The sequence below is a fragment of the Berkeleyomyces rouxiae genome (genome assembly GCF_048999995.1).
Source record: "Berkeleyomyces rouxiae strain 22BRR77 chromosome Unknown BrBRR77_ptg000005l, whole genome shotgun sequence".
Lineage (NCBI taxonomy): Eukaryota > Fungi > Ascomycota > Sordariomycetes > Microascales > Ceratocystidaceae > Berkeleyomyces > Berkeleyomyces rouxiae.
This window is the reverse complement of record NW_027396495.1, coordinates 1,107,154-1,127,805: the sequence shown is the minus strand read 5'-3', so window position 1 is coordinate 1,127,805 and position 20,652 is coordinate 1,107,154. Positions and strand designations below refer to the sequence as shown.

Below are 20,652 nucleotides of genomic sequence, written 5' to 3'. Positions count from 1 at the left end.
GGTTAGAAGGATTCTGGCCTCGTAATTAGCGCCTCTCGGCACGCCATGACAACCCCACTCACGACGACATGTGTTTCCTTTTGGGGACTTGATCTAAGCTCACGTGCAAATCTTTGGGCGCAAGTACCACCACATGACAAAAAGTATCGCTGATCTTGTTGCTGGGCTATTGTTTTTTGTTTTTTTTTCTTCCAGCTGGGGTGGACATGTGTGTTGAAATTCTTTCCATGACTTCAAATAGGTATATATTTTTTCGCATCACTTTTGACAAGGTTCAGGACTTTTCCCTTGTTTTTTTTTCTCGCTTCTATCTTGTTCAGATTGACTCAAACAGCACCACCTGAATAGACGGATAGACCAACACAAAATGGCAAGCAGACGTCCGAATCCATTCGCAGGACTGCGGCGTGGCTCAGATGCCAGCTCGCTGCACGAGCCGCACGGCCAAGCCCGGCGGCACACAGCGCGAGAACGCGATGCCGATGCGGCCGACGCAGCCGGCTGCTGTAGCGGACTGGGTCTGAGCATGGAGCGCGTGATGGGGCCGGTGGACGTTGAGGCGATCTTGGCCAGGTAAGCGAGGGCATTTCTTGGCGCCAACTCTTTTTTTTTCGTTTCTTTGTTCTTCTGTCGTCTTCTTTCTGTGCCTCGTGGCGAATCAAGGGATCGGCTGGAACATTTCGTGAGAACAGGGGGGCGCTAACCAACGTCATGCAGAGACGCGTCTCGGAATCCGTTCTTTATGGGGCCTATTCTCGGCCCGCTGCTCGTGCCGAACGAGACTTCGGATGCCCGCGACCATTGTGCGAATGAACGAAGTAAGTCTTGCAGTGGCCCTGGCAGGCGTGGCACTGCTGTTAGCGTCAGAGGAGGGAGGGATTACACGCCAGAAACCTATCACGGCAGCTTCTTCTAACACGGTCTAGCATTTCTTTCGTACGTTAAACTATCCATGTACATCACCATCGTAGCGGTGACAATCGTGTTGTCGTTCCATCTCAAGTCCGAGCCGTCGGAACTTGAGCTCAGGATTGCCACGCCGCTCGGCGCCATCTTCTGGGTGCTGTCGCTTGCCGTGCTTTTGGTCGGCCTCGCTAACTACATTGGTACGAACCAAATGCCCCCTCTAATAAACAAGATGCATCACGTGCGGCGTACTGACAGTCATTCGGTAGAAACCCTCAACAAGTATGGAAAAAAGGCAGCACTGGTACAGACAGGCTGGGGCACGCAGCTGGTCATTGGAATGGTCGGTGCTTGTGTCATGGGCACCTGTGTGGCTCTCCTAGTCATTGAAAGTATAGACGAAAACGAAGATGCAGCTACTGGCCTGCTTGCGATGCTTGATGGCTAGTTATGCATCGAGCCTCTCTCTAGCTCATGGTATCGTATCACTTGGTTTCGTTGTTTGGCGTGTTTATTTTTTTCCTGTTATCCCGAAAAGGCGGATAGCTAGCTATATGTAATCAATTTAAAACAGTAGGCCTAGGGCGTAGATACAAGTACAATAAACGCGTTCAAGGTGGATTGAAGGAACGAGGAAACTTTTACAAATTCAAACTTTTTTTTTTGTTTACAGCAGGCCGCGACAGAACAAGTCGCCGACAGACCCTTCCCTCCGGACTCTTATCGGGTCTTCTGCCGTGCACTGGCCGTAGAGAGAGCGGAACTCGGGCACGTAGTCTTTTGCAGCACTGTTCACATCACCGAGCCGAGCAACCTCGCCCTGCCATCCGAGGATCTGCATGTCTCCCAGCATCGGCAGGCGGTTGCGCCAGAGCGTGTCCAAGGTGGCGATGGTCGAGCCAGTGCTGAACAAGGCGTTTTGCTTGCGCGCGCGCTGCTTCGACTGGTTGGCCTCGGCGGCGGTGTACTCTTCGGGCGCAGTGTAGCTGCTGCTGTCGACGGCAGCGACGGTGGAGGCGGTTGTGAGGCTGGGGTAGACGGTCAAGTAGCCGCGGACGCGGGAAAGGACCAAGAGGTATTCCATCCACGAGGGGTAGGATTTGCCGAGAATCTTGGGCTGGATTGCAACGTCGGACGCGGTAGAGATGTTTCTCCAGGGCCGGGCATTGAGAAGGCCCGAGGCAAGATCGTGCGCCTCAGCCCACTTGTTGCCGAATACGAGCATGGCATTGCTAGTAGGGGCCTGCCAGAGAAAAGACTCTTCGGCCCGCTCGCTATCGCTTACTTCGATGTATTTCCGGGGCTGCTGGAAGGGGTCAATTCCATCGACATGTGTCGTGGGGTGGTCCAGACTGATACCAAGAAGGCGTTGGTCCCACGCCTGAACTTCGGCATCATGCGAGTAACGGTAGTGCAGCATAGAGTAGTGCAAATCTGGCACGGTCAGTCATTTGGGGGTTGAATTTTTGGCAATGAAACAGAGACTTACAATGGAAGAAGTTACGCGATAGCTGGACAGTCGGCTCAAGGAGCAGCACGTGCGAGAAGTTCTGATGGGTGGGCCAAAACGACTCAAAGAATCTCAGGGCGTTCTCCTCTTCAGACGGGTGGCGCTTAGTAGTGCGATGTCTGATGCTGAGCATACGGGTCCGAGAGGCTCCGGATCCATGGGACGGGGGCCAGTTGAAGCTCTCGAGAAAACGGCGAGTGGTAACGTCGACATTGTGGGGCAGTTCGATAGTGAGATGAGGAACAGACACCCCGGCAAAGTCAGCCTCGCTCAGTGAGTTGAGCAGACGAAGCAGGCCAGCGGAGCCATGGGCCGGGGCTCGGACGACGATGTCGACGGTGGCTTTGTTCCAGTTGGACAGCGCAACACTATCCAGCATAGTGAGGAACGACATTTCCTTGGGCAGACCGCCAGGCAGCTCGATCAGGGCCAGCTTTGCCTCGGCGGCATAGTCGCGGAAGCCGTTGAGCAGAAAGGAGTTTTCGTTGCCAGAGCCGTCGATGATGACGGCCTGGGGATGCATGTGCATGTTAATGTGGTCTGAGGGAGGTTAGCATCAACATGAGCCTAAGGCACGAGGCACAGACTTACAAATAGCGCGCTCGGCAGCCATCTGCATGCGCGACATGGACGAAATGAGGGTGTAGTCGGGTCTTGCGTCGTGGAAGATAACCTTGCATGTGTCTCGTACGCCGTTGACTTGCTTCAAGTCGTCAAGCGACATCTCGTCTTTGGTTAATAGCGCAAAGTGGACGTAGTTCTTGAGCTCCTCACTCATCTGGCACGCCAGCGGGATCAGGGCCGCGGCGCTCTTGTAGCTACCCGCAGCAAACAGGACATTCTTATTTCTAACCAGCGTACCGCCAGTTTTGCGCATGTTGAGAAGAGTGAGGCCGAGCTCGGCGAACCGCAGCGGCCCATTGTAGGTCTGCTCGTACTGCACCACCTGCTGCGAGACGGCGCCCGTGGCCGACTTCTCGTGTTTCGGCGACGCGCCTGGCACCGGGTCGCCGTGCTGGCGAGGAGGCGGGGTACCCGGCAGCTGGCCGTGCCAGAATGCCGTAAGATGGCTGCTCTGCGCCAGGTCGTGCATGGGGGCGCCCTGGTGGAACGGGCTGTCGACCGAGTCATGTCGCATGGTTAGCGTCTTGAACAGCGCAAAGAGACAGGCGCCACCAAAGACCAGGATTGCCAGGCGCCGCAAGGCCGATCGCCGGGCGGGCAGTCGAGGATATGGGGACCATGTTGCGGAGTGTGAGGCGGGCATCTGTCGCGGGAGGTCGTCGTCTTTTTTGCCCAGATCGTCGGCGGCAGAGTCGAAGAGGAGAGATTTGATGCTGCTGCGAAGGCCAGCCATGATTGGCAGACGGGGGAATGGACACTGGCAGAAGCAGCCCAAGAGGAGATTGCAGGATTGCTGGCGAAAAGTCGAGGGAAACACGCAGTAAAGGTTGGAGAGACACAACTAAGTACTGGAGAGGCCTGGACGGTGCGTTTATATCGGAGCCTGGTATGGCATCTCACATTGCGCTGGCGCCTCGGATGCAGGCTGGAGGGGAGCTCGGATTCGAAGACGCAACCGACGGCCTGAATCGAGAATTATGGAGCGGGCAGCACGAGGCAACGCGGGCGGAGGCGATGGCCGGTGCTTTTTCTGTTTTCTGAGATGCTGTGCCGAGTGCATAAGAGCTCGAAATAGCGATGCGTCCTCGCCGTTGCAGGCTGGCCTGTGATTGGCTGGCTAGGGCGGTGAGGCGCGAGGCCAAGCACAGTGATGCGGGCAGAGAGCACCCGGTTTTATGGCCTTTTCCTGGGGCCTGGGGGCCGTGGAGTTTCAGTTGGTGAGTTATTCGTTCTCGTCTGTTCGTCAGGTTTGCCAGAGAGACCAATACTTGCTGCTAGATTCAACTTGTTCACATGTTACGACGGCATCATGGTGCTGTCAGACCCTTATCCAACCCTAACTTGACGGAGCCTCAACTGTGGCGTATCGCCACTTCAGATCAAAGCGCCACACTTGCCTGAAAAATACAGATGAAGCTGCCTTTACAGTACTTATATACAGACCCTTGTCGTCCCAGAAAATTTCACTACACACATCTCGTAGTATCAAGCCCTCCAGCCTATTACCTAACCACCAGACCACATCTTCACCATGGGCAAGTCTAGACCAAACCGCCAGCAGCGTCGTAAGGACCCCATCAATCGCCAGCCAAAGCCTCCCACGGACCCCGAGCTGGTGGCTCTGCGAGATCAAAAGGTCCTGCCCATTCTCAAGGAGCTCCAGGCTACCGATCCTAAGTCTCGCTCGGTGGCTGCGTCGGCTGTCGCCAATGTCGTCACTAACGAAAAGGTGCGCAAGCTCATGCTGCGCGAACAGCTGGTGCGAATCGTCTTGAGCGAGACCTTGACTGATGCCAGCTTGGACAGCAGAGCGTCTGGCTGGGAGATTATGAAGACTCTTGCAGAGGAGGAGGACGACGGCTTCTCGGTGCACCTGGTCCGCCAGGACATTTTGGTGGCTATCGAGTATGCTTGCACGACGGTAAGGAAAAGACTGCAATGAGGCTCTTTGTGATATCAGGCTCTAGCTGCCTGAATAGGATTTTTGGTATCCCGACTAACATGATTCTAGATTCTCGAGACTCTTGAGTCTGAGGAAACCCCATTTACATCAGCCACTAGAGCCCAGCAATCTATCGTCTGGCGCATCTCTCGCGCCCTCGGTGCGCTAGTGGGTCGCTTGGCTGAGGCCTCTGAAGAGATCTGGACCAAGATCAACGCCAGCCCCAAGATCATCAACTTCATGCTAACACTAATTTCGCGCGAGTCCACGGACCCTAACGCGGCCGACGAGGTCATGACCTCTCTCATGATTCTCACCGAGGACAACCGCCAAATGTGTGAGCAGATCTTGGCTACCCCCGGGGCCTTTGACCTACTGATGAGGCTAAAGGAGCTTGACGGCACCTCGTCTGTGCTGGCTTGCGGTGTGCTGCACAACATCTTTGGGGCTATGGAGTGGGACGACTTATCTCCTGGAAAGCAAGATGCCACTGATGAGGTTTTAATCCGCCGCCTGGCTCGCACCCTGCAGGACTATGAAGCTGGCGGACCAAAGCCCAAAGAGGGCCAAGAGTGGAATGCACCTGGTGAGATTGTCAAGCTGGCCCTAGAAATCCTGGCCTCTATTGGTACCAATGTTATTTCGACCTTTGACACTCCCGCAACCTCCAAGAAAGGACCTTCTGCCGGCGAGGATGATGAGATGATGGACGAGGACGAGGACGAGGTGGCTGACGACGAGAGCCTTTCCGAGTCTGGCTCCCAGAATGGCGAAAAAGTCGACAACGACGATGACTCTATGGATGAGGAGGCCATGCTCGATGACCTGCAAAATGTCACTGGTGCCAACGACGATGAAGGAATTGAGGACCTGCCTACACTCGCTATTATGCTACAAAAAGCAGCCCCACAAATGATTCGCCTGGGCGCGCTATCAACTGATAAAGAAGAGGACGTCCGCGTCAAGTCCCATGCCATCTCCGCCCTCAACAACATCGCCTGGTCAATCTCATGCCTGGACTTCTCCGATGGCAAGAGCGCCAGCATCCGCGCCGCCTGGACCCCTGTGGCCTCGCGTATCTGGGAGCAGATTATTGCTGCTACGCTGGCCATGGACACGGCCGATGTCGAGCTGGCTACCAACGTGACCAGCCTGGCGTGGGGTGTGGCTCGTGTGCTCAAGGAGGACCTGCCGTATGCCGGGACCGAGCACGCCAAATTTATTGCGCTGTACCATGCTTCCAAGAACCTGGGCGGAGCTGTAGACTCGGCCGAGGGCGCGGCCAAGACCGACAAGAAGCCGGCCGGGGGCACCGCTGCTTCGGATCCGTTCCAGGGCTTGGGCGTCAAGTGCATCGGCGTGCTGGGCCAGCTTGCACTGCCTCCTGCGCCCGTTGCGCGCAACCGCGAGATTGGCGTGTTCCTGATGACTCTGATATCGCAGCTAGCGGACACGCCTGTTGCGGACGCCGTGGAAGTTTTGAACAACATTTTTGACATTTACGCGGATGAGGAGCAGGAAGTCGACAAGCAAGTGTTCTGGAAAGATAACTTCTTCAAGCACCTGGAGGATAACTCTGGTAAGGTCAAGATGCTTCTCAAGCGAGTGCATAAGAAAGATCCGGCTACAGCCGAACTGCGGCTTCGAGCCGAGGAGACTGTCATGAACTTTACGCGCTTCCTTGCCTACAAGAAGAAGCACCAGCCCACGGCCTAAAAAATAGAAAACGGGGAGGGGTAAAAAAGAACGCGGTCAAGGTTGATATGGCGTAGAGGTAGTGATGTGTTCCCTTTTGCAGTTCACTCATCATGACGCTGCCATAATAAAACGTAGTAAATCGAGAGAAGCCTTGTACTTTGGAGGCTTGATGGACCCCCGTATCAAAATCATATACATACATGCATAAGCGTAAACATAAAGACACCCCCATCCATTCCGTCCCACCGCAGAGCAAGAAACCAGACATCGCGAGTTCCAACCCAATCAGCCAAGCGGCTTCATCTTTTTCTTCTTGCCGTCGCCACCCGATTTCTTCTTCTGGAACTGGCGCCAACTCGAAATGCGCTCGTCGCGCGTAGCCTCCCAGTCCTGATCGTGCTGGCGCTTTCGCTTGCGCTCCTCGAGCTGTTCTTCCTGGCGCTTCTGCTCGCGGCCCTCCTCCTCCATCTGGACTTTGGCCTGGCGCCTGCGGCGATGCTCTTCCTCAATGAGGACAAAGCGCGTCTTCTCGCGCCACATCTTGGCAAACTCGGGCGTCTTGAGCTCCTCGCTGTGCACCGTCCACTTGTTCTCGCGGATCAGCAGCCGCCGCGCATCGGCAATCGATTCGTCCAGCCGCGCGCGGTGCTTCTCGTCCATCAGCTCGACCTGCGCCTTCTTCAGCCGGTCAAAGGCCTCGGGCGCCTGCGCGTTGCGCGTCTTGTCGGGATGGATCAGCAGCGACTTTTTGCGGTAGGCCATCTTGATGTCGGACTCGGCCACGCCTGGCTGCAGGTCCAGCACGGCGTAGGCATCGAGGCGGAATGCGCGCAGGATGCGGTCGATTTCGGCGTCCTGACATTCAATACCAGAAAAGTTAGGGAGCTCGCGGGCCTGGTCTGAAATCCTGGCGACTTGTACTGACCTTGTCAAATTCCTTAGCCTCCGAGTCCAGCGCATTCAACGCCTCGAGCGCATCCTTCTCCGACTCTTTTTTTTCCGGCGCAGTGCTGGAGATCTTCTTGAAGCCCATATTTCCAACCACACCCGTATCTTTGCGGCGAAAAAGGACAGTAAAGCGACTTGCGACAGGTAGAGGCAGCCATAAGCCACGGATTTGGTGATCGCTCGCTGGCAGCCTCGCTGTTGAAGGATGCTTATCGATAGCCGCGATAAGATAAGACAATAGCATCCTTCTGTATTGGCAGTTAACTTTTCGTGCCCCACTAAAAAGTTCGCTGCTGGGTTTTGCCTTGGGTCTTTTGGCTGTGAACGTGAAATCGAGATCGCAGCTTGATTTACATTGACATTTGTTGTTTTTGTTTTGCTCCCCAAGATTGTCGCCATGGGTCAACGATCGAAGCTGCTGGCGCAATCGTCAGAAAACGAGGTTGACATCTTTGATTCGCTCAATACGCGCGACGACGCCGACAACAATGACGGCAAGAAGAAGCGCTTCAACATTGAGGCCGAGGACGCCGAGTATGGCTTCGACTTTGATAGCATGATGAATGGCGATGGCGAAGGACAGGGCGACGGTGATGACAACGATGACGAGGCTTTTATTGCGCTGCGTCAGGCTGCGCAGTTCCGCAAGACAACCAACATCCAGGGCAAAAGCGTCAAGAAGGGCGGAGGCTTCCAGGCTATGGGTGAGTTTTACGCCATGTCATCTGTGTTTTGTGGCTTGAGGGTTGAACCGGTAATCTAATGTGTCTTTTCTTTTGCCCTAGGTATCAACGCGAATCTACTACGAGCCATCACCAAAAAGGGCTTCTCCGTGCCCACCCCGATTCAGCGCAAGACCATTCCCGTCATCCTCGCCAAGAAGGACGTCGTGGGCATGGCCCGGACTGGTTCCGGTAAGACTGCGGCCTTTGTGATCCCTATGATTGAGCGCTTGAAACAGCACAGTGTCCGTGTTGGTGCTCGCGCACTCATCATGTCGCCTTCCCGTGAACTGGCGATCCAGACTCTCAAGGTTGTCAAAGAGTTTGGCAAGGGCACGGATCTCAAGAGCGTGCTGCTTGTTGGTGGTGACAGTCTAGAAGAGCAGTTCTCTATGATGGCCTCCAACCCTGACATCATTATTGCTACGCCCGGTCGGTTCCTGCATCTCAAGGTTGAAATGCGTCTGGATCTTAGCTCTATTAAGTACGTAGTGTTTGACGAAGCCGATCGCCTCTTCGAAATGGGCTTCGCTGTCCAACTGACCGAGATTCTACATGCCCTCCCTCTCTCCCGCCAGACCTTGCTGTTCTCCGCCACTCTGCCTGCATCCCTGGTTGAATTCGCCCGTGCCGGTCTACAGGACCCCGAGCTGATCCGTCTCGATGCCGAAACCAAGGTTGCCCCCGATCTGCAGAGCGCTTTCTTCACCGTCAAGGCCGAGGAGAAGGAGGGCGCCCTGCTCCACATTCTACACGACGTCATTGAGATGCCCACAGGCACTCCCGAGGGTGCCAAGCGGGGCTTTGAGAAGGGCAAGAAGCGGAAGCCGAACCCGGACGCCTTTGGCAAGGGTAAGCCGACAGAGCACTCGACAATTCTTTTCGCTGCCACCAAGCACCGTGTTGAATACCTTTCCGACATTCTTCAGCACGCGGGCTTTGCTGTCTCGTTTGTCTACGGTTCGTTGGACCAGGAGGCGCGTCGTATCCAAGTCGAAAACTTCCGCTGTGGCCGGACAAATATCCTTGTTGTCACTGATGTTGCCGCCCGTGGTATCGATATCCCCGTCTTGAAAAACGTCATCAACTACGACTTCCCTCCCCAGCCCAAGGTCTTTGTCCACAGAGTCGGTCGTACGGCCCGTGCCGGCCAAACCGGTTGGTCATACAGTCTGGTGCGCGACGTTGATGCGCCGTACCTCATTGATCTGCAGCTCTTCCTGGGCCGCCAGCTCATTGTCGGCCAAAACAAGGGCGAGGTCAACTTTTCCAAGGACGTTGTCGTGGGCTCGCTAAAGCGCCGGCCGATTGAGGACAACCACGAATGGGTGGCCAAGGTGGTCAGCGAGGGCCACGACATTGCAGCCATCCGCCAAGTCGCAGAAAAGGCCGAAAAGCTATACATGAGAACACGCCACAGCGCATCGGCACAAAGTGCCAAGCGCGCAAAGGAGCTGATTGCGTCGGAGGAGTGGACACAGCTGAATATGAAGTTTGGCATAGATACGAACCCCGACAGCCAGGCGTTGACAAAAATGCTGGCCAAGATCAGTGGCTACAGACCGCCGGAAACTATCTTTGAAGTAGCGCGTGGTGGTAAGTCCTCAAGTGCTGAAGCCCTCGAAGTCATGAGAGACATTCGCCGCAAGGTAGTACCAAAGAACAGACAGCCCAAGAAGGCTGCAGAGGAGGATGAGGAAGAGAACGACGACGAAGAAGACGAAGATGAAAGCATGGAAAATGGCGACGACGTCTCGACACAGCCCGCGCCTGTCTACAACTCTGACAGCGACATGGCCGAAGGCTCCGACGCAGCCATCTCAGACGACGATGACGATGACGATGACGAAGACGACCTCGAAGTCACCATCTCGGACCCCAAGGCGCAGCGCAAGAACCAGTCATCCTTTGCCGACCCAGAGGTCTTCATGTCATACACGCCACGCACGCTCAACGCGGCCGAAGAGCGCGGCTACGGCGTGCACTCTGGCTCGCAGACGGGAAGCTTTGTCGAGGCGGCGCGCGCCGTGACCATGGACCTGACCAACGACGACGGGGCCAAGGGCTTTGGCGAGCCGTCGCGGCCGGCCGGCATGCGCTGGGACAAGAAGCAAAACAAGTACGTGGCGCGCGCCAACGACGAGGACGGCTCGCGCGGCTCCAAGCTAATTGTCGGCGAGTCGGGCGTCAAGATTGCCGCGTCCTTCAAGAGCGGCCGCTTCGACCGCTGGAAAAAGGCCCACCACGTCAGCATGCCGCGCACCGGCGACGCCGAGAAACCCGGCCTTGCCCGTCTCGCCATTGCCGATGTCCGCGCCCAGGCTGCTGGTGGCAATGCTCTCGGCGGCCGCCGCTTCAAGCACAAGCAGGAGAAGGCGCCCAAGGAGGCAGACAAGTTCAGAGACGACTACCACGTGCGCAAGAAGAGAGTCGCCGAGGCTCGGGAGAAGCGCGTCGGTAGATTCAGAGACGGCGAGGGCAGCAAGAAGGAAATCAAGGGCATGGACGACGTGCGCAAGGGCAGAATCGAAAAAGAAAAGAAACGGCTCAAGAACGCCCGGCCGGCAAAGAAGAGGCGGTAGATGGGCGTGGGACGGTGATGATAGCGGTTATAATATCAGGGCCCTTTGGCCTCTGCCAAAATACATTTTCGTGCAACATAGAATCACATTACAGTCAACTAACTCGTAGGCCAAATTGTGTGGTTATCGTCATCATTAGATGCATATATTCAGTAAAAGAAAAGGTGCGTACATGGTCAATAGCTCGGCGGCTCATTATAATCCCAAGGCACTAAAGCAGAAAAGACGCCGTCGCTAGCATCACAACCAAAGACAGAAACAGTGTAAAAAAGGACGGGAACAAGTAGAGAAAAATGGTATGCAAAGGGAAAAAAAAACTGTTGTTCTCTATATCGTCAAGCTGAAAAATCGGAAATATGGTCATTCATGTGTGACTCGAAAAGAAAATGAAAACAAAGAGAGGGTTGAGGAATACGTCCATCACCACCTACGCATGGGGGGGACACCAGGCGGGCTGTTTTCAACGGCACTTTCGGCAGCATGTAGCCAGAGCCGGATTGCATGGCGCATCACGCTATCGTCGACATAGGCATTGGGATCTTCCACATCATCCACAGCCATCATGTCGCGCTTGTCGAGAACATCGCGCACGAGATTAGCCAAGGACGACAGCACAACGGCCTTGCACTCGCCGCGAGAGACCTCGCGAGATGGCTGTTGGTGCGCAGGGGTGGGGACATCGCGCGGGGCAGACGGCCTAAGAGAGGGCGCTGGCATGCTTATAGATGGAAGAAGAGAAGGGAAAATAGAGGAGGGCGGCGGCATGGACGATGAAACTATGATGGGGGCTTCAGGCTCAAGGCGGCTGTTGGGCTGTGTCTTGAGACTACCGACTATACTCTTGGCGCTTGCGATATCAGACATAGAGGATACGCTAGTCAGATCACCAGGCTGAGCAACCACGCGGTCGATAGCATCAGTAAGAATGTCTTCAACTGTGCCAATTCTTTCCACCTCAAACTGTTCGTTATGGCGGATTTCATAGGGTTCGATGCACGGTGTCACGACAGTGGTGCTGCCATAGGGACCGCCTTTTCCGGGGCGAGATGGCATAGGACGCTCGCGGGGCACGATTAAACGCCGATAGCGAATGCGGCTGATGGTACCCTTGGTCATGTCAGCGATCAAGGCGCTGCTCACATCTACCCATCTTTCGGTGGGAGACTCTGAATTTAAGGCGTATGGAGGAACTAGGCACGCGGGCGACGGCTCGTTTCGTAGGGCCTCCTGAATTTGGTCCATAAGACGCTCGTGTGGAGGGACGGCCTGGAGTATAAAGTCTGGATGAAAGCTCTGCAACCAACCGGCAACGTTTAGTGGAGTGTCCGCATCTGAGGACAGTCTACACGATTGCTCAAAGGAGGCGAAGCCATCATGACTAATGCCTGGCGTAGACATGTAGCCGCTGCTAGAGGGCGATGAAACGGCAGTCTCAAATGACGCCAAGAAGTCGGTAAACGGGATATCAACATCGATGACACCGTCCTTGGGGTTGATGGACGTCTTAACAGGCGAGCCGAATGGGTGGGGCATGTCTATGGGCTGCCGAGGTTGAATCTCTGCGGCGCTCTTTAGCCCAGTGTTTGTGCGAGCATTGCGTTGCTCTGGAGGAGTCGTCACATGACGGGGCGATGGCTCGGGATCGGGGATAGGAACCTGCAGGGCGGCCACTGAGGAGAGCTGCTCAGAACTAAACCCAAGTTTGGCGATCCGCTCCTGGCGTTTATCAGTCGACTTTCGAGGCGAAAGTGGGTCTGCGCGGGGTCCGCCTCCACTTGGCCCCCCTGCTGCTGTAGCCCCTCGAATAGGCGAGGACAGGTGAGACTGGGTCACTGACGTCACCGACTCTCTGCGAACTGTCCCACTCCAAAACCCGCCCATGAAGTAGCCCCACCGAGAGCTGCCTGCCATGCTGTCTGAGCCATTGGACATGCTTTCGCTTCGATGGAGAGACCGTTTGAGATCGTCAGCAGCAATGCTGCTACTGCTCCCTGGCCGGTGCGCCCGCAGGTTCTCATGCCGATGCAGAGTGGCGAAATGGGCGACAGCAGGCTCAGGCATTGCAGTGGTAGACGCAGCAATACTACTCTTTCTAAAGTTCTTCTCCGGCGCCACCGAGTTCCCGTGTGATTGACTGGAGATCCCATGTAGTGACGGGGGCGGGGCTGGGCGACTGGAGAGGTCATCAGATTCGTGACGACCCTGGGGCTGGGAACCGTCAAGAGTGAGATGCGCAAGGGTTGAGGAAACAAAGGGTGTATGAGTGCTCTGGCTGGGCGTCCGATTATGACTCGGTATCCTGTTTTTCCCAGAGCGCCGGGTCATCTTCTTTCGCAGCGGCTTTTCTCTCCCTAGGGTCGAAGTAGCAAAGCCTGGAGGGGAAGCCGAAAAGTTGAATGATGCTGAAGTGACAGGACGGAGAGACTGGGAGTTACAGATGTTTTCCTTGGCAGGAAGAAATGCAGACAAAAGAAAAATTAGTCGTCTTGCGGCCATCTTGTCTTTCCCGATGATGATAGTCCGGGCTGGATTCAAAAGATCTTCGTCATTTTTCAGCTTCTCGCGCTCAAAGTGTCTCTGGCGGTAAAGATCGGGACCTAGAGCCTGAAGCCACTGTGTATGTGTGCCCAGAAAGCCAGTCAAAACCCGGTAAAAGAATTCCCGTCCATTAACACCAGGTGCCAGCTGCAACCGTGAGATGACGCGAGCTTCATCGCGCCACGTTGACCAACGGCCCTGGCCAGTGCAGACACGCTCAGCCTGCAAGCCTGAAACGATGCGATTTCGCGCAACGTCAACCTGCTTGGCCAGGCCTCTATCATTACAAAAACAATGAGGAGGAAGTGCAAGCATTTTCGAGTTAGCCTTGGGATTTATAGGCGGCACTCGGTGTGAAGGGCATGGGGTAGAAATATCAGGAATGGACATGTCTATTTGTTTCAACATGTTGCTGATAGAGGTCGCAAACACCGACTGCAACTGGGTCAATGTGCGCATAATAATATCCCAATGCTGTGTAATGTGCTCTAGGCGGTCATCAGACTCTGGAATGTAAAAGTCTACGGACTCGGGGGCAGTTGAGCCAGGCGTATTCCAAGCCATGGGACGGCCCGAGCCATAAGACGAGGGGAGAGATTCATTCTCTGTAAAAGACCCGGAACCGCGGAAGTTGGCTTTGTTGGCCAGTGCAGAAAAGGACTGGAGATTCACCACCAGGACAACAGCATACATTGGCGTTCTTTTGGGCCGTTGCTGCGGGCGCTTGAATACAGGATCTTCAGGAGCTTGGTTCGCTGGGATGCTATCCGTTGGGACCACGACAGGAAACAGGCGCGTTATCAAAACCCGCTTGCTATCGTTAGAGCGGGTATTACTGCTTGCCGTGGTGGATGTGCCATATGATAAGGCGGGAGGGAACCCTGGTGACATGACATCGGATGAATATGATTGGGCGAGGCGGGAGCGCGTGCTGGACCGTCCCGTCGAGCTTTTCGCATCGGTACCTAACGCAGATGACGAGAGATCCGAGCCGCGCTGATCTGCGTTGTATAGGTGCACCTTTGTCGAGGTTCCCTTGTATGACAGCATTTCGGAATTCCCAAAGATGCAGCTCATAAAGGTCGCCATCTCTTCCCGATACTCGCGACCTGCTTTTTGCGACTCGGTCTCGATGGCAGAGGGAAAGCGGCCGTTGGTCGACGACCTTCTGTCGAAGGCGCCGCTTCTAGGCTGAGGCTGCGAGCTTTCAAAGGGCATGGCACGGGCTCCAGCTGCCGCCGAAGCATGCGGGACACTGCTTCTTCGTGACTGGGCGGAAATCTTCCATGACTCGGGGATATTCGGGCGCTCGGTGGTAGCTGAAGAGGGCGGCGAGACTGGCGTGACGAACGGATGGCTGTCGAATAGCAGCGACGAGCTGACTGATGCACCCATGCCGTCTTGCATGACTATAACCCTAACATCGTGATCGTCGATGCAGATGTCGGGGTTGTAGTCGAATGGCTGGATCGGGACGGCACTGATTGGGGCCGAGAGCGAGGTGAAGGGGAAGAGCTGTTCATTCCGACATTGTTGTAGCGTTTGGGGGTCGGGAAATAGAAGAGTGCGTGTGTGGAGGTCCTCCTGCACAGAGTCCAGAGATAGAACAGGCTTGGACGAGCCGCTGGAGGTTTGCTGCTGTGAATTGGGGCTGATTGAGCCGGAGCCCAGATTAAAGAGCTTGCCCAGCATGGTGCATAGCAAAGAGGATGAAAGAAGAGAAGAGAGCGGCAGAGACGACAAAAACAGAACGAGAAACAGAAACAGACACGCCAGAGGGGGCGAGATCGCGCGGATGCTGGGCGTGGGGAGTTGGAGAGTGAGGCTAATAGTTATAACTAGTTGGTGGATGGCGTCGTAATCAGCCTCAGAGCAGATGGCGGGGGCGGGGCAAATTGGCAACTGCGTTTGTTCTGTGGTGCGCTGCGGAGCGATGCGAAGCGCGTGATACCCTTGATTACGATGACGGACCAAAAGCGCTCAATCAGCAGTTGCCTTGCGCAAGGCTAAATTAAATGTATGCAGATGCAGATGGGAAAGAGGCGAGGAGCAACCGTCAGAAAGAGCAAGAGCGGTGTTGTGCTAGCCCAAAACAAAAAGAGGGGGAGTCAAACACTCCGAGTAGATGGGTAGTTGGATGGACAAAAAAAATACAGAGCTAATGCGCAGTTCTGCAGCGCAGTTAATGCGGCGTGTGTGCGAGTTTGTGTGCTTAATCGTCGCGGTCCTCTCTCACCAGCGCTGGAGAGAGGCAGCAACCACGAACAGGCTAGAATTCATGACTTAGTCGCCGCGGGGCAACAGTAACAGTGGGCGGAGCAGGTCAAGCTGGAAGACGCTGTCAACAAGAGGGGAAGGAGGGGTGAGTAATAAAACGCAGCGACGATGCGGGTATGCAATTGCGGAACGCAGGAAGGCAAGAGCGTAGGACAAACGGATGAATGGATGGATGGATGCCAGCAAAATGGGGAGAGAGAATTCGAAGAAGGCGCCAAGCAGACGACAAGTATAGATGATGGATGGCCTGATTTGACCCTAGTTAGGAGCCAAAAACAGCGAAAAAAAAAAAAAAAAAAAAAAGACGAGCAGCACAGCAGCCAGAAAAGGCCACAATACGAAGGAAAAAGAAAGGCAAAAAACCCAAGTCCGCAATCCAGAAATGTCCCGCCTAACGACAACCCAAGCCTCGCGATGGCAGGGAAAGCTGAAAGGAAGGATTGAAGGATGAAGAAAGAAGAGGAGACAACCAGCCTACATAACATTGCAGCAAGCAACTACTCTCTGGCGGGTCAAGATGCCTAGACAAGTATACTTGTACCTCACATGGCTAGTTGGAAAAAGAAAAAACCGGATTGGAGGCGTAACATCAGCCAAAGCCCCCTGGCAACTACTCTTTTTGCCAGTGTTAAAAAATACAGCACGTGAAGACGTGACGACGTGACGACGTGAAGACGGGGAAGTTGCGAAGACTTGCTGAGTAATAGGCGCAACCAGAGACTTTGATGAATGGCGGAGTCAACGAGTTATGAATTGTTGCATAATAATAAGACCAGCTATCCATAACTCCTAATTACTCCAAATCAATTAGTTGACTAACTAGTTACATAATCTTTGTTTCTGAGGGACATCACGATAATATCCAACGACCCCCAACGCTCAGAGCCCAAACACGCCAGCAGAACAAAATCTTCACGTTAGTTGCTTTCAAAGTCGCTAACTGCGAGTTCTCCACTGTCAAATAACAGGGCTGAATAAGTCTGCACCAGCCCTGAGATACTTATAGTAGCAGGCCAGGAATATCACGCTCCTTCAGAGGTGGGCTCCTTTGATATCTCATTTTCTCTCTTCTTCCTAGAATCTCAACACCCCCGGCGCGTAGTGCTCGTGCCCTCTCGTCAAGCTAAGCTCGTTACAGGTAAAGAAACGAAGGCACAGCGAGCGCCGCCTTTCAATTCAAACCAACGAGAGCCTTGCAACGTATACTGCCTGGCACTCCATGTACGCACCACCTCCTCCTTCTGAGCCTCACTCCAAGCATGGCAAGTTGTTGCTAAGCGTATCTGCCACGCCATGGAATCGTCTATTTGCGTCCCTTGTTCCTTCCATCGTAGTCACTGCACTACACGCTGCCGCTCTCTGTCTTAGACTAACTTGTAGTTAGTGCTACCTACATGAATGTATGTATGCACTTGTATTCCTTGGGGCTCTTCAGAAGCCGTCATTGAAACTCGGCCTCATGCTAGTGCGCCTACACGCACTAGTGACCTATCATCTCCGTCCCGTCACTTGTTCCTGGGCCCCAATCTCCATGCACGTCTCCACTGCGCCGCCTCGGCCACATGACCTGCCGACCTCTGGTTTTTCATTTATTCTGTCATGTCTAGTTGCTTTCACGGTCCAAGTCGAACACGATTGCTCGAGTCTTTCCCGCTTTGGCTGTATAGTAGAATCATTAGCTTGAGCTAGATCTGACGCTATCTACGGCTTGAAGCCCCAACCTAACGGGGGAACTTCATCGCCGTAGCCGGTGTAATTGTGTAGATTCCTCGAATCATGCATTAACCCTAATCCCATTCCCAACCCTCAATATCTCATGTATTAACCCTATCTTAACTACCCTCGATCCGATTTCGTGCAGTTATAACTATCACTAGTAAACAACACGTCTTGATTTCTCTCGGTTGTGACGTAAACTAATTCACCATCAGAAGCCAGGTCAACTTTCCCTCTCTCTAGAATTCTAGCATATTGTTCTCGTTCTCGTATCTGTCCCATTGCACGCCTCGTTTTGCCGTGGCTCTCTTATAACGCTCCCATAGTTGACTAGGGTGGCTTAGACATCTCCCAGTAGTGTAGCTGTTATGGGCTTACTATTGGTCGGACTTTTTGATGGCTGGGTGAGTTGTCCTCAGGATAGCACAAGTAGAAGAAACCCGAGGTGGGACAGCCAAAACTGAAGTCAGGAGGGCGCCCGAGGTGTTTCTAGAAGACTCCGACTTGTTGTAGACGTCTAACTCGGGCTGCAAAGTGTACAAGTGAATACCATGGGCACTAAGACATTCGCCTGCTACTTTGGCCTTGGAGGTAAAATCGGCTATTGTAGCATCAGCCACGGTCATGTGAACCGAAGCCATAACCACCTCTTCGTCGAGACTCCAAACATTCAACTTCGGAATTGATTGGATACCCGGGATCTAGTGTTGTTAGCTGAATTTTAATCTTTCAGCTGGATCATGTGACTTGTCATGACGTACCTTTTCCAAATCATGCCTGATGTCCTGAAGGTCCAATCCTTCCGGAGCCGTTTCCATGAGAATCCTCCCGCTCTTCATGGCCACTCTAGCAGTAGTCAACATTATCATGAGCGAGATAAAGACTCCGACTGCAGGATCAACGTAGTATCGATTTGGGTCTTGGAGCTTCCAAATTGCAGCACCAGAGATGATGACTCCAATGTTGTTGATGGCATCACCAACGACATGAACCAGAACGCTGAGCATCCCAAGATCGCGCCCGTGGCTTTGAAAACATCCCTTTTCAATATGGCGATGATTGTGCTGGTCCGTAAGAGGCTGCAAATATATGTTAGGGGTCTTTGATTTGTAAAAAAACAACACAAATGGGTAGAAATTTACTGCTTCGCTGGCCTCGGAAGTCCGTTCGGGAGAAACGGCTTTTTCAAACTTGGGTCCATCTATGTAAGATGGGCAACTTGTCTGCTGTATCTTGCCACTGTAGTTGCTTGCATCGGCCTGGCCATGTGTATGGTTATGGCTGTGCGTGAAATGACCGTGGCTATGCTCTACATTTCATTAGTCATGAAAGACTTGGACACGAAGTAGTAGTTCTTGAAACACTTACCATGGAGAAATGCTATCATGATGATATTCAACCCCAGACCGACCGCACCAACCACCATGACCATCAATGGGTTTTGTACCTCTGTGTTACACCAGCATGAGTATAGCTTTCGGGGATCATATTTACGAATATTGGTTGTTAACATACTCTCGATCGAGATAAATCTCTGAATGGCTTGAACCAATATGCTGATTGCTAGGCCTATTAAGATCGCACCATTGAAAAAGGCGCCGAGAACTTGAGCTCTCACCCAGCCAAATGAGAAGCTGCGCGGGGCTGTTTCTTTGGAAGATAACTAAATAGTTGCCGTTAGTTGGAATATAACTAGAGTGAATGGCGACCCGTCAAGGCCTTTCGTTAATATCCTACCAAGACTGCTACTAAAGCTACAATGAAACTAATGACGTCGCTGAACTAGAAGTAGGGTTAGACCAGGACTTGCATACTGAGCATGTTACAGGCAGTCAGTTACTCACATAATGAAACGCATCTGCGATGAGTGCAAGCGATCTGGTCTTCAAACCAACTAATAGGACTATTGTAAGCAAGTATTCACCCGAGAAAAAAAGCCACGCCCAAAAGGTTTCTAGAGGATCGAGAGGCTCTGTTGCTTGCGAGAAAAGGGATCATTTACTTACTAGAAAGCTCAGCAAGGAAAAAGGCAAAAGAAACGATTATAGTTATGATCAACCGCCACTTCTTGGCATTCAAAGACAGCCTCTTTTGCTCCATTTTCAACACGGTCTTAATTAAGTTGCGTACAAAAGAAGTTGTACCTAGGCTGATAGATCAACGAGAAATGCCACGGGAAAGTAATAGTTAAGAAAGGGGAGACGTCTGTATTATAGGAGAAAATGAACAGGTCAGTTAAGTAGATCAGACAGGTCTGTAGACAAGGAAGGATCCTGAGAACATCAACGTAAGTCCGCCAATAGTCCCAAGATCTAGCTTCTCGAGGCAAGCTGCCAGAATCTTGGGTGCATGGAGCGGGATGAAGTGAAAGACGGGCAAGTTAGAACAAAACAAAATGATATAAATTCCAAACTAGATCTGTTTTTCAAGACGTCCTGTTGGGAGCTCCCGCATCATGGAAGCAGTGTGCCACAAATGAGAAACTCCAAAAGCAATAACGGGGACCAGACATCGAGATGCATGGGGAATGGGGAAAGAGAAAAGAGTTACACATATAGAGGTAGAATATCAATGCCTTGATATGCAAACAGTAATCTGCAAATGCTCTTTTGCAACCTTCAACTTGCAAAAGTCTGGTATGGGAGCTCATATAAGTGACGAGAGCCTTAGGAGCGGATGTAGCGTATTTGCTAGGGACGCCTCTACTCTTCAATATTAGAAGCCAACGTCGAATCTACCAGCAGGCTCATGAAAAGTCCAAGAAAGCCAATTGGCCTCTCACTCGCCCCTAAACTATCACCAGTGTAGTAAGAGAGACCAAATAAAACTCCGTGTTATTCTGTATACGCTACACAGGCTAGCCGCAACGGATCTTTAGCAAGGCTACCTAAAAGCACTCGGTATTCGGGATACATACGCAGACTACATATTCATTTCATGTCTCATCCCATGAGCTATGAAACTAAATACAATGTGTGAAGTGGCTTACTCTACTCTTCTCTTTTGCTTTTTTGCATAGGATGCTTAGTTCCAAGAGATAAGGTGAAGATACCAGCCATGTGCTTCCGTGTCTTCCCCATGAGCAACCATTACTGCCCAAGTTTACATCTGATCGTATTGGTATAGCTTATCTTAAATAAGATTCAAAATTCAACCCCGTGGGTCTCATGCATAAGAGCGAATAGGGCA

General features: G+C 53.1%; 7 protein-coding genes across 7 annotated transcripts; 3 read left to right on the top strand and 4 right to left on the bottom strand.

Annotated features, from left to right (window-relative positions):
• Window positions 1-367: 367 nt before the first annotated feature.
• On the top strand, window positions 368-1,354 carry BROUX77_005443 (uncharacterized protein; the record flags this gene model as incomplete). Its single annotated transcript, XM_073750317.1, has 4 exons — window positions 368-573; window positions 718-818; window positions 927-1,106; window positions 1,176-1,354. The coding sequence occupies 4 exons, from the start codon at window positions 368-370 to the stop codon at window positions 1,352-1,354; spliced, it is 666 nt and encodes a 221-aa protein (XP_073604329.1).
• Window positions 1,355-1,573: 219 nt separating this feature from the next.
• Window positions 1,574-3,773, bottom strand: BROUX77_005442 (uncharacterized protein; the record flags this gene model as incomplete). Its single annotated transcript, XM_073750316.1, has 3 exons — window positions 1,574-2,340; window positions 2,396-2,956; window positions 3,008-3,773. 3 exons carry the CDS (start codon window positions 3,771-3,773, stop codon window positions 1,574-1,576), a joined length of 2,094 nt encoding a protein of 697 aa, XP_073604328.1.
• A 798-nt stretch (window positions 3,774-4,571) lies between these two features.
• Window positions 4,572-6,698, top strand: BROUX77_005441 (uncharacterized protein; the record flags this gene model as incomplete). Its single annotated transcript, XM_073750315.1, has 2 exons — window positions 4,572-4,961; window positions 5,052-6,698. The coding sequence occupies 2 exons, from the start codon at window positions 4,572-4,574 to the stop codon at window positions 6,696-6,698; spliced, it is 2,037 nt and encodes a 678-aa protein (XP_073604327.1).
• Window positions 6,699-6,965: 267 nt separating this feature from the next.
• Window positions 6,966-7,713, bottom strand: BROUX77_005440 (uncharacterized protein; the record flags this gene model as incomplete). The annotated part of the gene is made up of 2 exons (XM_073750314.1): window positions 6,966-7,535; window positions 7,606-7,713. The coding sequence occupies 2 exons, from the start codon at window positions 7,711-7,713 to the stop codon at window positions 6,966-6,968; spliced, it is 678 nt and encodes a 225-aa protein (XP_073604326.1).
• Window positions 7,714-8,025: 312 nt separating this feature from the next.
• BROUX77_005439 (uncharacterized protein) lies at window positions 8,026-10,932 on the top strand (the record flags this gene model as incomplete). The annotated part of the gene is made up of 2 exons (XM_073750313.1): window positions 8,026-8,332; window positions 8,414-10,932. The coding sequence occupies 2 exons, from the start codon at window positions 8,026-8,028 to the stop codon at window positions 10,930-10,932; spliced, it is 2,826 nt and encodes a 941-aa protein (XP_073604325.1).
• Window positions 10,933-11,352: 420 nt separating this feature from the next.
• Window positions 11,353-15,162, bottom strand: BROUX77_005438 (uncharacterized protein; the record flags this gene model as incomplete). The annotated part of the gene is made up of 1 exon (XM_073750312.1): window positions 11,353-15,162. The coding sequence occupies one exon, from the start codon at window positions 15,160-15,162 to the stop codon at window positions 11,353-11,355; it is 3,810 nt and encodes a 1,269-aa protein (XP_073604324.1).
• Window positions 15,163-17,840: 2,678 nt separating this feature from the next.
• On the bottom strand, window positions 17,841-19,563 carry BROUX77_005437 (uncharacterized protein; the record flags this gene model as incomplete). The annotated part of the gene is made up of 8 exons (XM_073750311.1): window positions 17,841-18,164; window positions 18,225-18,542; window positions 18,606-18,772; window positions 18,832-18,912; window positions 18,979-19,126; window positions 19,201-19,245; window positions 19,308-19,357; window positions 19,470-19,563. The coding sequence occupies 8 exons, from the start codon at window positions 19,561-19,563 to the stop codon at window positions 17,841-17,843; spliced, it is 1,227 nt and encodes a 408-aa protein (XP_073604323.1).
• Between the last annotated feature and the right edge of the window lie 1,089 nt (window positions 19,564-20,652).